We start from the raw sequence: 12,500 nt of genomic DNA on the forward strand, positions 1-12,500 counted from the left end.
CATTTTCTAGTGTTTTTCACACCAACATGGCCATCTCACGTGGATGCAAATCAAGAATAAATGCATTAATGAAATTAGCAGTGCCGGCATTTTCACCTCTTTCTCTGCCTTTTTTTTTTTCATTTTAGAGATGGCTCTCAAGTCCAACAGATTCCAAACCAAAGTTAAGAAAATTGAAGCTTTGGTACAGGAGGAAACTCGTTCCAAAGCTAGTAAGATGTTCTTCAGTTTTGTTTTCACTGTTGATTAAATCCGTTTTGTCTAAAGGGAAGGACATTTCCGAAACATTACACAGTTTGTGCCCAGCAGGTTAAGCGACGCATACCGTTGCACAAAAAAGAACATTCTTTGTTCATTGCGTGGAGAAATTTTAAATTTGTGCGTACACTCCACTCTTTAGCATTCGATTCTCGTATTTCTTGCGTCTGTAAACTGTAAATTCTAATACGAACTGCCATGAATCCCAAACAAAAAGGGGTACATTTCCTTATGCTTTGACATTTCTGATTTGGCCTTTGTCCTCCAGTGCCGTTGAAAACAGAAAAAGTCATGGCCGCAGTTTCCTTAAAAGTCAAGTAATTTTGTTTGTCTTTGGTTCGGTTGTGCTCGCCTTGCACCGGCAGTGTACAACGTTGTGGTATTTTACGGAGCATCGTATTGTCCCTTAAGGTGGGCAGACACGAGAGGTCATGTTGCGACAAACAGGTGTCTAGTACACACTGAGGCGACATGCATTAGGGTCGCGTAGCGGGGACATGCAGCTGGGACAAAATCACAACATGTACACACACATGAAAATGTTGCGGGTACACGCCCCAGGGATATGTTGCAGCGACATGTACCCTCGTGTGAGCAGATACTTTTATAATTGTGCAACACCAATTTTAGGGTTCAACTTGTTGAACTTCGTGGGACACGTCGCGGGGACAAAATCGCCCCAAAATTGGTGTTGCACAATTAAAAAAATTATCAGCTCACCGAGGGGACATGCCGCTGCAACATATCCCCGAAACAGGTACCCGCAACATTTTCATGTGTGTGCACATGTTGTGATTTTGCCCCTGCTGCATGTCCCCGCAACACGTCCCTAGTACATGTCGCCTCATTGTGAACTACACAAGTTTTTTGTCGCTGCAACATGTCCCTGCAACATCACCCCTCGTTTGTTTTAGAATCTCTGTACGGTGGCCAATTTACATTATCAACTTCGTTGATAAAACCAAATTTTTGTATACTACTTCCCCACCGACGCAGCACCACAGTTTCTTTAGAAACTACTCCCTTCATTCTTTTCTCTATGAGATCGGTTACATTTAGGGTCTTGGGATACCTTTGATAGTTTATAGGACAATCTTTGTTCACATTTTTTGCCTCATTAGCAAAAAGCTATCGTTTTTTATCAGTCAGCGAAAAATAAAATACTGAATATTGCATAATGGTCTTTCTCTGCATTTTTTTTCAGGCGTCCGTAGTGACAACAAGGTTGAAACCGGAATTAGGACTGAAGAATGGTGGGACATGTTTAAAAAGGCTAGTCTTTGGATTTCATACCAGTTTCTTGTTTTTGGAAAGCTTGAGTACTTTTTGTGCCGGGAAAAGCCTTCGAGTCATTTCCGTTTAAGTGGCTCAAACCAGTTTCGACACTTGAAAGAAACGTTTTAACTGGAAGGATTGACACTGCAACAGTTTATGACTTAACACCAATGTGATCGTACCATTTCAAACAACAATTAAAGATCGATCTTTTTTTGCAGGAAAGCCCTGCAAAAACACCCCATATTTTGGCTTTAGCCGCTCATATCTCAAAAACGAACTCGGTGGCCCCCATTTTTTATTTCTGAAATGTAATCAGCATGCCAGAATGAAACTTTCTGCAAAGTTTAAAAAAAAGTTATGTGGAGCGGATTCAGAGCCGCCTAACACAATTGAACATTTGAGATAGCTCTGAATCCGGTCCACAATTTTATTAAAACTTTGCAGAGAGTTTCGTCTTGGCCTGCTGATTACTTTTGTGCAATAAAAAATTGGCGTCACCAAGTTCGTTTTTCAGATATGAGCAACTAAAGCCAAAATATAGGGTGCTTTTGAAAGGCGTTCCTGTTGCCAGGGTAACTTGTTACGTCACAAAAATCTTGTTCAGCAATAATTGATGTTTGACATGGTACCATAACATTGCTGTTACGTGATTAAGGGCGCGTTCGATTGACCGTATTCCGGAATAGGAATACATGGAATAGAAGTTAGAAATCCTTCGCGTTTACGGAGATTCACATTAAAATTGTCAAACACCCGCTAAAATACTATTTTAAACACATCTTTGTTATTCTTGTTGCTTCAAAACGCCAAAGATACAGTTTTAAATCATCACTCTACTTATTCTTATTCCGCAATTGGGTCAATCGAACGCGCCCTAAGTGTTGTAGTGTTAGTCCTTCTGAGAAAATATATTCCGTATTGGGCGGAGTCGCGAAAAGAACAAGGTCTCTTGAAAGTGTTGAAACTGGTTTTAGCCACCTTAATCTGAAAAGCGGCCCGGACTAGGAACCCATGACTTGGAGCGTACAACGTCACTGTATTTGTGGAACGGCGTTTTTACAGACCCAGTTATTTCTGGATTAATTTTCCCGCGAAACCAGACCTTTCCAGCAAATCACAAGTCTTCCATGAGAAATTATTACCCTTGGGATTGAGAATGGTCACTCGTGCAAGTCAAATCTTATTTAAGAACTCGTTAAAAAATATCTTGATCTGTGAAATGCTGTTGCTATGCTGTTCCAATGCTGTCCTAGTATTGGAGTTGTAGTCTCCTGGTTATGGGCAAGCGGAATTAAGTTTTACTGTTCAAAGGTCGCTGATGGAAGTCGAAGGTAACAAACGTTCATGAAGCGGAGGATTGTCCAATGGTTCAAAAAAACGATGCCATATAATTAACAACTTACTCGAGACTGTACCGGGGAATAGTGGTCGTCGGTCATTATTGTACGGACCTCGCTGCGCTGAGTCCGTACTGCCCCGACCTCGGGCCAATATTCCCCAGTACGGCTCGCGAGCTCGGTTAGTAATAGGTTAGCAGTCTGCCGTTTGCCGTTTCACGCGCTGCTAAATCTCTCTAAATCTCTTTAAGATAACATTTGAACTATAGCTGGATTTACAGGGGTTCATATGACCTAAATGAATTTCTTCAGTTCCATGGTCTGAATTTTCTCTGTAGCTGTTGTTGGTGTTTTGAGATTTTCCGTCAGATTCGTAGTTCCTTCCTTTTTGACCGTTCTTCTTTCTGGACCTTAATACTGTGTTTCTGCTGTCTGTTACGCTCACAAATGATTAAATATGTTATGCTTTGTTTTTGTCCTTTGCAGGTCGTGTCCAAACTTAGCCACCACAAGCGGCACGCTGACGCACAGAAACTCGTGTTATGCGCTCTGTCCTCCGAACGCTTTAGTAAAGCGGATTATCAAATCGACCTTGTCTTCATGAGCATGGTAGCCTTGTACCTTAACAGGTAAAATAAATAAGTAAACTAAAGCAAAGGGGTGCGTATGTTTAACTCAACGATGCGTTTAAGAGGCGCGGTACGTTAGCGGGCCCGTGTATAACGTTCGTCAATCAGTCGTTGACACATGGACACATTCAGACCTTGGACACATTCAGAGTTCCGTCTGACACTTCAGACTTTGTTTGAACATTGGATTTTACATGAACTGTTTTAAAGACAAAGGACAGGAAGACAATGCAGCCATTTTTTCAATCATTTGCCTCTCCCCAAAATCTCGGTCCATGGAAGCTGAAATCTCGGTGATCAGTTTCGCGTTTGGGCGCTTGCGCTCGCATTCTGAAATTAAAAACGTGGAAGTTTAAATAAGGCATTTTCAAATTCTACATTTTGTTAGCTTTCCAGTGGTGTATAGTTTCCCAAAAAACGCGAACAAGATCGATTTTCCGAAAGATACCCCTGAAGGTTGACAGTAACCTTAATAGTCCTTGTCCAAGAAGAATGGAAAGGCTAACTAGTTGCCGATGAAATTAGCTCTACAAACGCTCCCATTGGAAAAGGTTCGAACAATTTTGATTGTGAGCATTATGTTAACTCTTTTAAAGATATATTCCTGTTTTAGTGGAGGTTCCCTTTAAGGCATTTTCAAATGCTACATTTTTTTAGCTTTCCAGTGGTATATAGTTTCCTATGGTTTCTTTAAAAAAAAAGGCGAACAAGATCGATTTTCCGAAAGATACCCCTGAAGGTTGACAGTAACCTTAATAGTCCTTGTCCGAGAAGAATGGAAAGGCTAACTAGTTGCCAATAAAATTAGAAAGAAAACATTTTCGCTTCTGTTCTTGCGGCCGGAAGACTTCCCTCGTAGCAATCCAATGCTCAACTGAGGCAACCGCTCGTCGGTTACCAACTTAAAAATCGCCAACAAAAAAAAAAAAAAAAACCAAACAAAAAAACTTTAAAATCGTTCTTATTTTGACAGGGAGTACCAAATGGCGTTCGACGCTTCTAAAATTCTCGTCTTGAGGGACAGGCACAAACCAATCGTTTGGAATTTAATGGCCAGAATAACTGCGAAGTCAGGTGATTCTAGACACCAGAGATACATTTTGCGACTCCTTATAAAGCATCCTGATGAATTACCCTTGGTGCTGTTTAGCGGACATAACGCTGCAGTTAGTGCCAGCTACAGATTCGCTATAGGTAAGTCGACCTGAGTTGATTATGCATTTTGTTTTTGGGGTACATTTTGCCATAGGTCTTGTAGACCTATTTTATTAGATGCTGCACTTTTTTCGCTTTTTAGCTAGTGTTTCTGCTGCCCTGCTTGTGAATGTTCATACTTTACTGGAGGCTTTGCAATTTATCTTATGTTTGTTTTTGTTTTGTTTTTTTTCCAACAGGGGAATACGTCAGAGCATTCCGTCAGGTTCCTCACGATCCCCTTGTTACGTTATGTCTTGGTCTGCAGTATCTTCATTTAGCTTGCCAGCGATTTCCAAGAAGCCGACATTCTTGCGTTGTGCAGGTAAAAATGATGAGGACAATGACGATCATAATGATGACGATGTAGGAGACAGTTATGACGTCATCGACAAACGCAATGACGATGATGATGATGACTACAACGACGGCATCGATTATTTGGTCAACGGTGGCGATTGGCTGTGACTATCACGACGAATCTTGTTAATTGCTGATGACAAGAGTGAATTAATTATATAAGAGTGTTTCTGTATCACTTCGCCGTCTTGTCCCAGTACAGTCACAAATGGACTTATTTTTAGATACACTTTACGCGCGAAAACAAATAAAGGGCCACCACTTAAACCAATCAGGAGAAGCCATGTCACGCGTGACAGCTTCTGCCATTTTTTTTTTCAGGGATATGACAACTAATTTTTTCGGGAACGGGTATTCTAAAAATAGACTCATCGTGACTGTGCTCAGGAGCCCACCCTTGCCATAAGAACACTCTTATCTAATAGGCCATTTCCGAGTTCATGCCTGCCTCCTCTTCAAAGCGAGTCTAAGTGCGAAGTTTTTGTGACGGTAATTAGTTCTACTTTACATATGAATGAAAACGAATCTTCATAACAAACACTTCGCACTTAGACTCGCTTTGAAGACGAGGCAGACATGAACTCGGAAGTGGCCTATTCACTCTTGTTGGTGGCCATAATGACGACGATGACGTTGATTAATTGTCTCATTTTACGTTTTCATTCTCAGGGCATTATCTTTATGTTTCAATATCTTGGTCTTCGTGGTGAATGCCAGGAAGCATATTACAACCTTGCGCGTGCCTTTCACCAGTTAGGTAAGTTTCTTTGAGGTTCGACATGAAGGACTTAAATGACTGGCCCCCACGGAAACAATGAGTTTTGTTTCCCTGAGACCCTCAATGTTCGCCGAGGGGAACATTGAGGGTCGAGGGGAAACAAAACTCACTGTTTCCCGTAGGGCCAGTCATTAAGTGTTTTGTTATACCTGATCACGTGCGAGTCGAAAGTTCAAGTTATTGTTTCTCTAGGGAGTTAGTGAGTATTGTTCGCCCTAGGGAGTTACTAAGTTTTGACCTATGACACGTGACACGTTCTCCTCCAATCGGAAAACGTATTTGAGTTGGCAGGTATAACAAATTGAATTAACTTGAGCTTTTATGCGTATGACAATATTCAAACAGCGCTTCTACTGCTTAGTAGCTTTCAATTGAATGGTTACTCTTAAGGATTTTACCCATTACAATAACTCAAACATTGAAAACTCGTGTTACAGCGGTATCAATAGCACCACGGGGAATTACTGGTCAATGGCTTTCAGTTGAATGGTTAAATCTTAGGCTTTCACCCACAGGCTCTCAAGTTGCAAATAGATAGTTAGAGATCTGGGGGAAGGTTGAATCTCGCTGTCCTCCTCTTTTCAGGATTGCTTCAGTTTGCCCTACATTATTACAATAAAGCTTTGGAGTTTCCCCTACACGAGGCTTTGAAAAATCCGGGGCAGACACCGGTTAAGGTAAGAAAGACTACTTCATCAGCTTGAACAAAAGCAGTCTTGAAATTTGCCAATATTTTCCTGCAAAAAACCAAAAAAACGTGATTCTCTTGCTATGAGTTGCAATTTTTTGTTGCAATTTTTGTTTCAATTTTTTGTTTCACATATCCTTATGGCTTTGTGTTTCACTCAGCTCGAAATAAGAGAATCGCGCCAAATTCAGAAGCCGCACATATGCAGTGGTGCAGCTCCATTTTGGCCTCACCATCTTCTTCGAAAGGTTGGTGCGATGCGCGCGTGTTCTCGTGATGATGTCGTGAAAAGAGGTAGAAGCTGACTTGCGGTATTTTGAATGCTAAATCAGCTGTTGTACCACATGTCTCGTCCTTATTCTGAGGAACACGCGGGTTAGTAGCGAGCATAATGATAAACACAAAATGACCATAGCAAAGTTAATATCTCGTTCTATCAGGGTTGCGCGATGAAGTGATAAAACTAATAACCATGACCCCCTCCTTGTAATGTCAAAATCATGAAATATAAATGTAAGCATAAATGTATAGATGTGTAGAGAACTAAAATAAAGTGCTGTTATTGCGAGGATGGTAATGATCGTGGTGGTCTTGACGATGATAATGACGATGACGATGATGATGAGTTTTTAAATTTTCAAATTCGCTTTTCAACATTCCACACTTTTACATCTTCCAGAACTCTTCATTATGATTGCACGGTTATGGTCGGTTATAACTTTAAAGCACTTTTCTAAAAATGACCTCGAACCTCAAGGTCACGGTTCCAGTGCTATTACCTCTGGCACATAATTATACCATTAACTATCCATGCGCGAACTATCACCCAGTTATCGCTTTCTGTGATGTCAAAAAGATATTCTTGACATGGGCAAAATACCACCCTGCGCCTCCCCTAGACCTTTACACCTTTTTTCACTCTTGGCGTCCCAGGAAGGGATAGCTTTGATCCAACTTTCCCATTTTTGTCAGCATTCACTGACTTGGAAGAAAAAAAACTTATCGCTACATGTCTAGGAAAGGCGTGGACTCTCGCGTCTTATTTATGGTAACATTGCCTTTAAATACTTTTATTTAAAAATGGACGAAATCTTCACATGTTGGAAATTTCAACGATTTGACAATCAAAACGTCCTTCCCTTCACACTCTATGTTGTTTGTCTTAGCAACTGTCAAGTAACCACGTCGTGTTAATCGGATCGAATCGAATGGATCATTCCCAGTCGCAGTTCAAGGTCCGAACAGCTCAACGCAGTTGCAATCGTCTTGACCACGCGTCAATGCATATTGTCTCCTTGTTTTGGTTCTTCAATATAAGCACGCGTCGAGGGTATAAGGTTTAGGGTGTCACAAAATGCTTCAACAGAATACTGCTGACTAAACATTCAGTCGGGTAGCTTTGTTTATATTTGTTAACCTCTCCACTGGACACTCTTCTTGCTTTCAATCAAAATTGCTTCCTCACTGCCGGGATTAATTCTATAATTCGTGAACAGTCCATGAAAATGGAAACAGTCAGATGATATGCATACGCTTGTAATAAATCCCAATGCTGCTGAATTATTACTCGGAGGATTATAAATTGCAGAATAAACATTTTGCGATTCAGAAATAAAGCACTATTTTACTCTAAGCGAGAACGATCATCGCAGTTGCGAGCAACTCGAGCAGTTGCAAGGGAATCCCAGGAAAAAACCCAGACTTTAACGGGACTCGATCCCATGACCGCGCGATTGACCTGCATGTGCTCTTCCATGTCATGTGGGAGCTGCTGCGAGTTTGTACAATTTCGCGTTTGAGGTGAATTGATACACCGTATTCCGAAATGGCCGCCATTTTAGTATTCTTTTGTTGGTCCTTTTGGCCTCGCTTTCAAACGTAAAATTCAAAAGAATTTTTAACCGGCTTGAGGGAGGCCAAAAGGACAAATTTGCAATCAAACAAAAGAATAATAAAATGCGGCCATTTTAGAATAAGGGGCTGTGAAATTTATGTCTTTCACATATTTCAAGATCATTCATTACTATTAATTTGATCACCACATCACATACTTCCGTCCACAAGTCGGGTTCTACAACCTACCACAGTCTTCCCTCCTGCACATACTGTATCTGTCATTTAACGAAAAAGCTACAGATGACACTCCGTTCACTTAAGACCATAGAGTTCCGCGCACAAACTGCCACCGTCAGAGCTTCCGGATTAGTGAAGCAAATCTTCGCCGTTCCGCAATCGTAGCTAGTCCTCTTGTTTGTGGCTATATGCATTCTTTACCGTGATATAGAGCAAATACAGCGAGGACGCATTGTAGTCTGTACGTTTGTTAGAGGCCTTACGGTATAACCAAGAGAGGCCGGAAAACGCGGACCGATGACGGTCAATAAAAATGTAATAGGCGACGTAGTAGATCCAAGTAGACATCTGATAATACTTTTGGGTGGTCAAAAACTCCAAGGAATTATAAAAAGTTAGGATCTTAATTTAAACACGATATCATTTAAAGCTTGAGCTTCAAGTTCGAGGAACCGTGTATAGAAAGTAATAGTTCAAATAAGCATAACAGCGTTGAGAAACTCAACTTACAGGGGAACCAGACTAAGGCGCCTTTGTAGTGACGAGTCCGACTTTAAGAGCAAGTGCGAGGAAATGTGCCAGTTTTTCAAAAAACGTGGCTACCCTGACTCCACTGTCACCACAGGCAAACATCGTGTCCAAGAAATCGATCGAGAAACCGCACTACGAACGTCACAGAACCAAGAAACCAACAGAATTCCATTCACCCTCTCCTACAATCCACAAAACCTTGCAGTCAAAAAATGTCATTCTCAAAAACTTCAAAATTCTCCGAAATGATCCCGAGACTAAACATGTATGTCCTCTACCACCACTTATTTCATTCAAACGCGACAAACACATACGTAACTTTCTAGTTAGGAACGCATTTAAGTCTGACAACCAACCGGGAACTTTCAAATGTACACGCACACGATGCAAAACATATCCCTTCATTTCTAACGTGGTTAAGATCTCAGGACCGAATCGATCCATTAAAATCACTGACCACTTTACAGGCATCTCCGCAAATGTCATCTATTGCATAACCTGCTCACTATGTAAGAAGACCTGCATAGGCGAAACAGGAAGAAGATTGGCGCACCGCTTTCGTGAACACCCACGAGATGTAGAAAAAAACGACACAGATGCATCAAAACCAGTTGCGTGCCATTTTAATCTTCCTAATCACTCCCACCACAACATGACAATTTGCGGCACCACGGGAACACAGAAAGCCGCAAGAATCTGGAACAATAATTCATCTTTCAACTATAGGTACACTCTATCCTCACGGAATCAATGAACGCCTGTCATTCCATTAATTTATTCACAAATTCATGTTACCATATTTCCACCAATGGCAAAGCTCCTCCACACCTGCATAAAAACCAACAACACCCACAATTCCTCAATTCGCTTCTAACATGTTGTTTGCATTTGCTTTTCTGGCTGTAAATTACTTGGATGTTTAAAAGCGACGGAATCCCTTAAAATTGCATCGCAGGGGAGCAGTACGTGTTCCCGCTAGGGCCGTACGGCTTTTTCCGGCCCTGCTCGCGCTAATGCGTAGCGCCCTCGTACGGGCATTTTCCCAATAGTTTTGCAATGAAAGAATGCGCGGGGCCGTACGGGCCATATGATAAATTAAGAGAAGAGCTCCATTCTCGGAGGATGAGTTTGGGGTGCGATCATGGTCGCTGTTTTTTGGTTAGGGAAACAAAAAAGATGGGCGTGATCTCATCTAAAAGTCAAAATAAAGTGGCTGTTTGAGCCTGAACTTAAAGCCGCATACATCTAACCTAGGTGGTGCTTTTACATCCATGAAAAGAGCTCAGGCAGTCAATTTTACCTAGTGTTTCATAAAGGTAGAAGCAAAAAGGCATAAATGAAATGGAAAGACACCTGCTTAGATGGCGTATTTTGTTTACAAGTTGACTAGTCTGTCAATGATCCTACTCATAGTTCTTTCGTTCAGCGTTCTGTAGCACTTCCTTGTGCTCGTCGCGGAGTAAAACTACAGATTAACGCGGATTTTCTAGGCTATCAAATCTAATTACGTTCTTGTGTTTTACTTAGTTTTCAGATAAGCACGACTTACACAGAGAGACAGCGTTCAATCTTTCTCTAATTTATCGAGCAAGTGGAAACGAAATTATGGCTAAAGAACTTCTAATGAAGCACTGTTGGGTGTAATATATTGTGCTCTGTTGCAATCAATTATAAAAAGAAATAATATTTATCATAGTTATTGTAAAATTACTTTTCAAGGATGGACTGTTTGGAAAAAAATAAAGTATTTTTTGCTGTCGGGATTTTATATTTGGTACCTCAAGTTCGCTTAGAATTTCATTTCCCACGTTCAAATCGTGCCATTATGTTTCTCACAGACTTGAATATTAGGAGAACGTTCTCCTTCAAAGTTGTTACCTCTTCTTAAACGCAGCAGATGACTTACGACTTAAGGCCCGTTTAAAACGGTTTCAACATTTTCTTCAACGTGCATTCAACACTTTGTTGAACCAAATGTTCGGTGCGTTTGAACAGGTCTTCCAACATTGTTGAAAGCATAAAGATGTTGAAAGCTTGTTGAAAGCGTGTTGAAACAAGTTTATATCGGTTTAAACTTTCATTCAAAAATAGATTCAACTTTTCCTTTGTTCTCGAAAATCTTTAATGGTGTCGAATCCGTTTGAACACTCTGTTGAACAGTTGTAGAACACACGCATGCTCACATGATGCCGCAAAAGTCAATATGGCGCAGTTTATCAGGACGAGAGAGACTGGTCTCTAGTTCTTAGTTCCTCGCAATCAAATTTCACGAAAGTGTTGGTTCTTTTGTCGGCGTAATAGACCGAATGCATAAATGGCGGCCAAAAAAATATTCTTTTGTTTATGTGCTAATTAGACTCACTAGCCTCGCTCTCAAGCAACATTTCTTTTGTATTTTGTACATGCAAACGAGGATAGTGAGTCTAATTAGCACATAAACAAAAGAATATTTTTTGGCCGCCATATTTATGCCTTCGGTCTATGTTGGAACCGTTTGAACGGCCTCCGCACAACTTTGTTGGCGCAATGTTTGAACCGTTTGAACGGCCTCCGCACAACTTTGTCTTTGCGTCCAACATTTGCCCAACATCCGTTCAACTTTTGTTGATATGAACGAATGTTTGGTCAAATGTTGAAACCGTTGAAACGGGCCTTTTAAAGAGAGCTGTGAAAAGACAAGCAAAATAAAAGCATGAAAATAAAAAAATCCCTGCCAGCTTGGGATGCATAAGTCAGTTCACTCACAATTCAGTTGATGCCGCATTTATCATTGGTATTTTTGTTTTATTATTCCTGGCTTTCAAATCTCAGCTTTTGCAATGTTTTAATAGCCTGTTATGTTTCTTCTTGACATGAAATTGTTACTTACAACTTCGCGTGGTTGGTGTGTATCTCAATATCCTAGCTGTTACAAGACGACTGGCTTTTTGTAGGTCCCAAATATTTTTTGAAATGTTACCCAAAGCCACTACAAATGTGGGTATCACTGTCTCTTCACTACAATTCAAGTTCCCTCTAAGGCTTGTTTTCACTGTGTTTAAATTTACATCTTCAATCGTAAATTGCACGGAACACATTTCAAGTACATATGCGGTCTTCTCGTATTAAAATGAGTTCCCAAGTTAATTCTTTTCTGCTAGAGGAGGAGAAATTACGTCTTCAGTCATAAGCTATAATGACTCGTTTATTTACCCGCCATACACCTCTAAATTTCCGCTTTAAAAATAATTAAAAGCTGTAAAGGTCTTTGATCTTTTTAAGGTCTCAGTTTTTATGGCGAGAATGTGGTGTTAAGAAAGATCTTGGGACTTGTCATTAATGGCCTTCTGTCCTGTCTGTCTTGGTTTCTTTCTTAACGCCTGCGAGGAATAGAA

The 12,500-nt window shown here is 40.7% G+C and overlaps 1 protein-coding gene and 1 long non-coding RNA gene across 2 annotated transcripts in view; one reads left to right on the forward strand and one right to left on the reverse strand.

Annotated features, from left to right (window-relative positions):
• LOC138024145 (general transcription factor 3C polypeptide 3-like) overlaps positions 1–10,889 on the forward strand; it is a 46,344-nt gene extending 35,455 nt beyond the window's left edge. Inside the window, exons 15-22 of the mRNA XM_068871254.1 lie at positions 129–212; positions 1,463–1,530; positions 3,360–3,502; positions 4,476–4,696; positions 4,897–5,021; positions 5,726–5,813; positions 6,420–6,511; positions 10,654–10,889. Coding sequence (XP_068727355.1) covers positions 129–212; positions 1,463–1,530; positions 3,360–3,502; positions 4,476–4,696; positions 4,897–5,021; positions 5,726–5,813; positions 6,420–6,511; positions 10,654–10,770 — 938 coding nt within the window. The 3' untranslated portion in view covers positions 10,771–10,889. The remainder of the gene's footprint in view (positions 1–128; positions 213–1,462; positions 1,531–3,359; positions 3,503–4,475; positions 4,697–4,896; positions 5,022–5,725; positions 5,814–6,419; positions 6,512–10,653) is intronic.
• Positions 10,890–11,015: 126 nt separating this feature from the next.
• Positions 11,016–12,500, reverse strand: part of LOC138024148 (uncharacterized) — a 4,506-nt gene continuing 3,021 nt past the window's right edge. The window contains exon 3 of the long non-coding RNA XR_011126909.1: positions 11,016–12,485. This is a non-coding gene — a long non-coding RNA (uncharacterized lncRNA). The remainder of the gene's footprint in view (positions 12,486–12,500) is intronic.

This window comes from Montipora capricornis, chromosome 11, assembly GCF_036669925.1.
Source record: "Montipora capricornis isolate CH-2021 chromosome 11, ASM3666992v2, whole genome shotgun sequence".
Lineage (NCBI taxonomy): Eukaryota > Metazoa > Cnidaria > Anthozoa > Scleractinia > Acroporidae > Montipora > Montipora capricornis.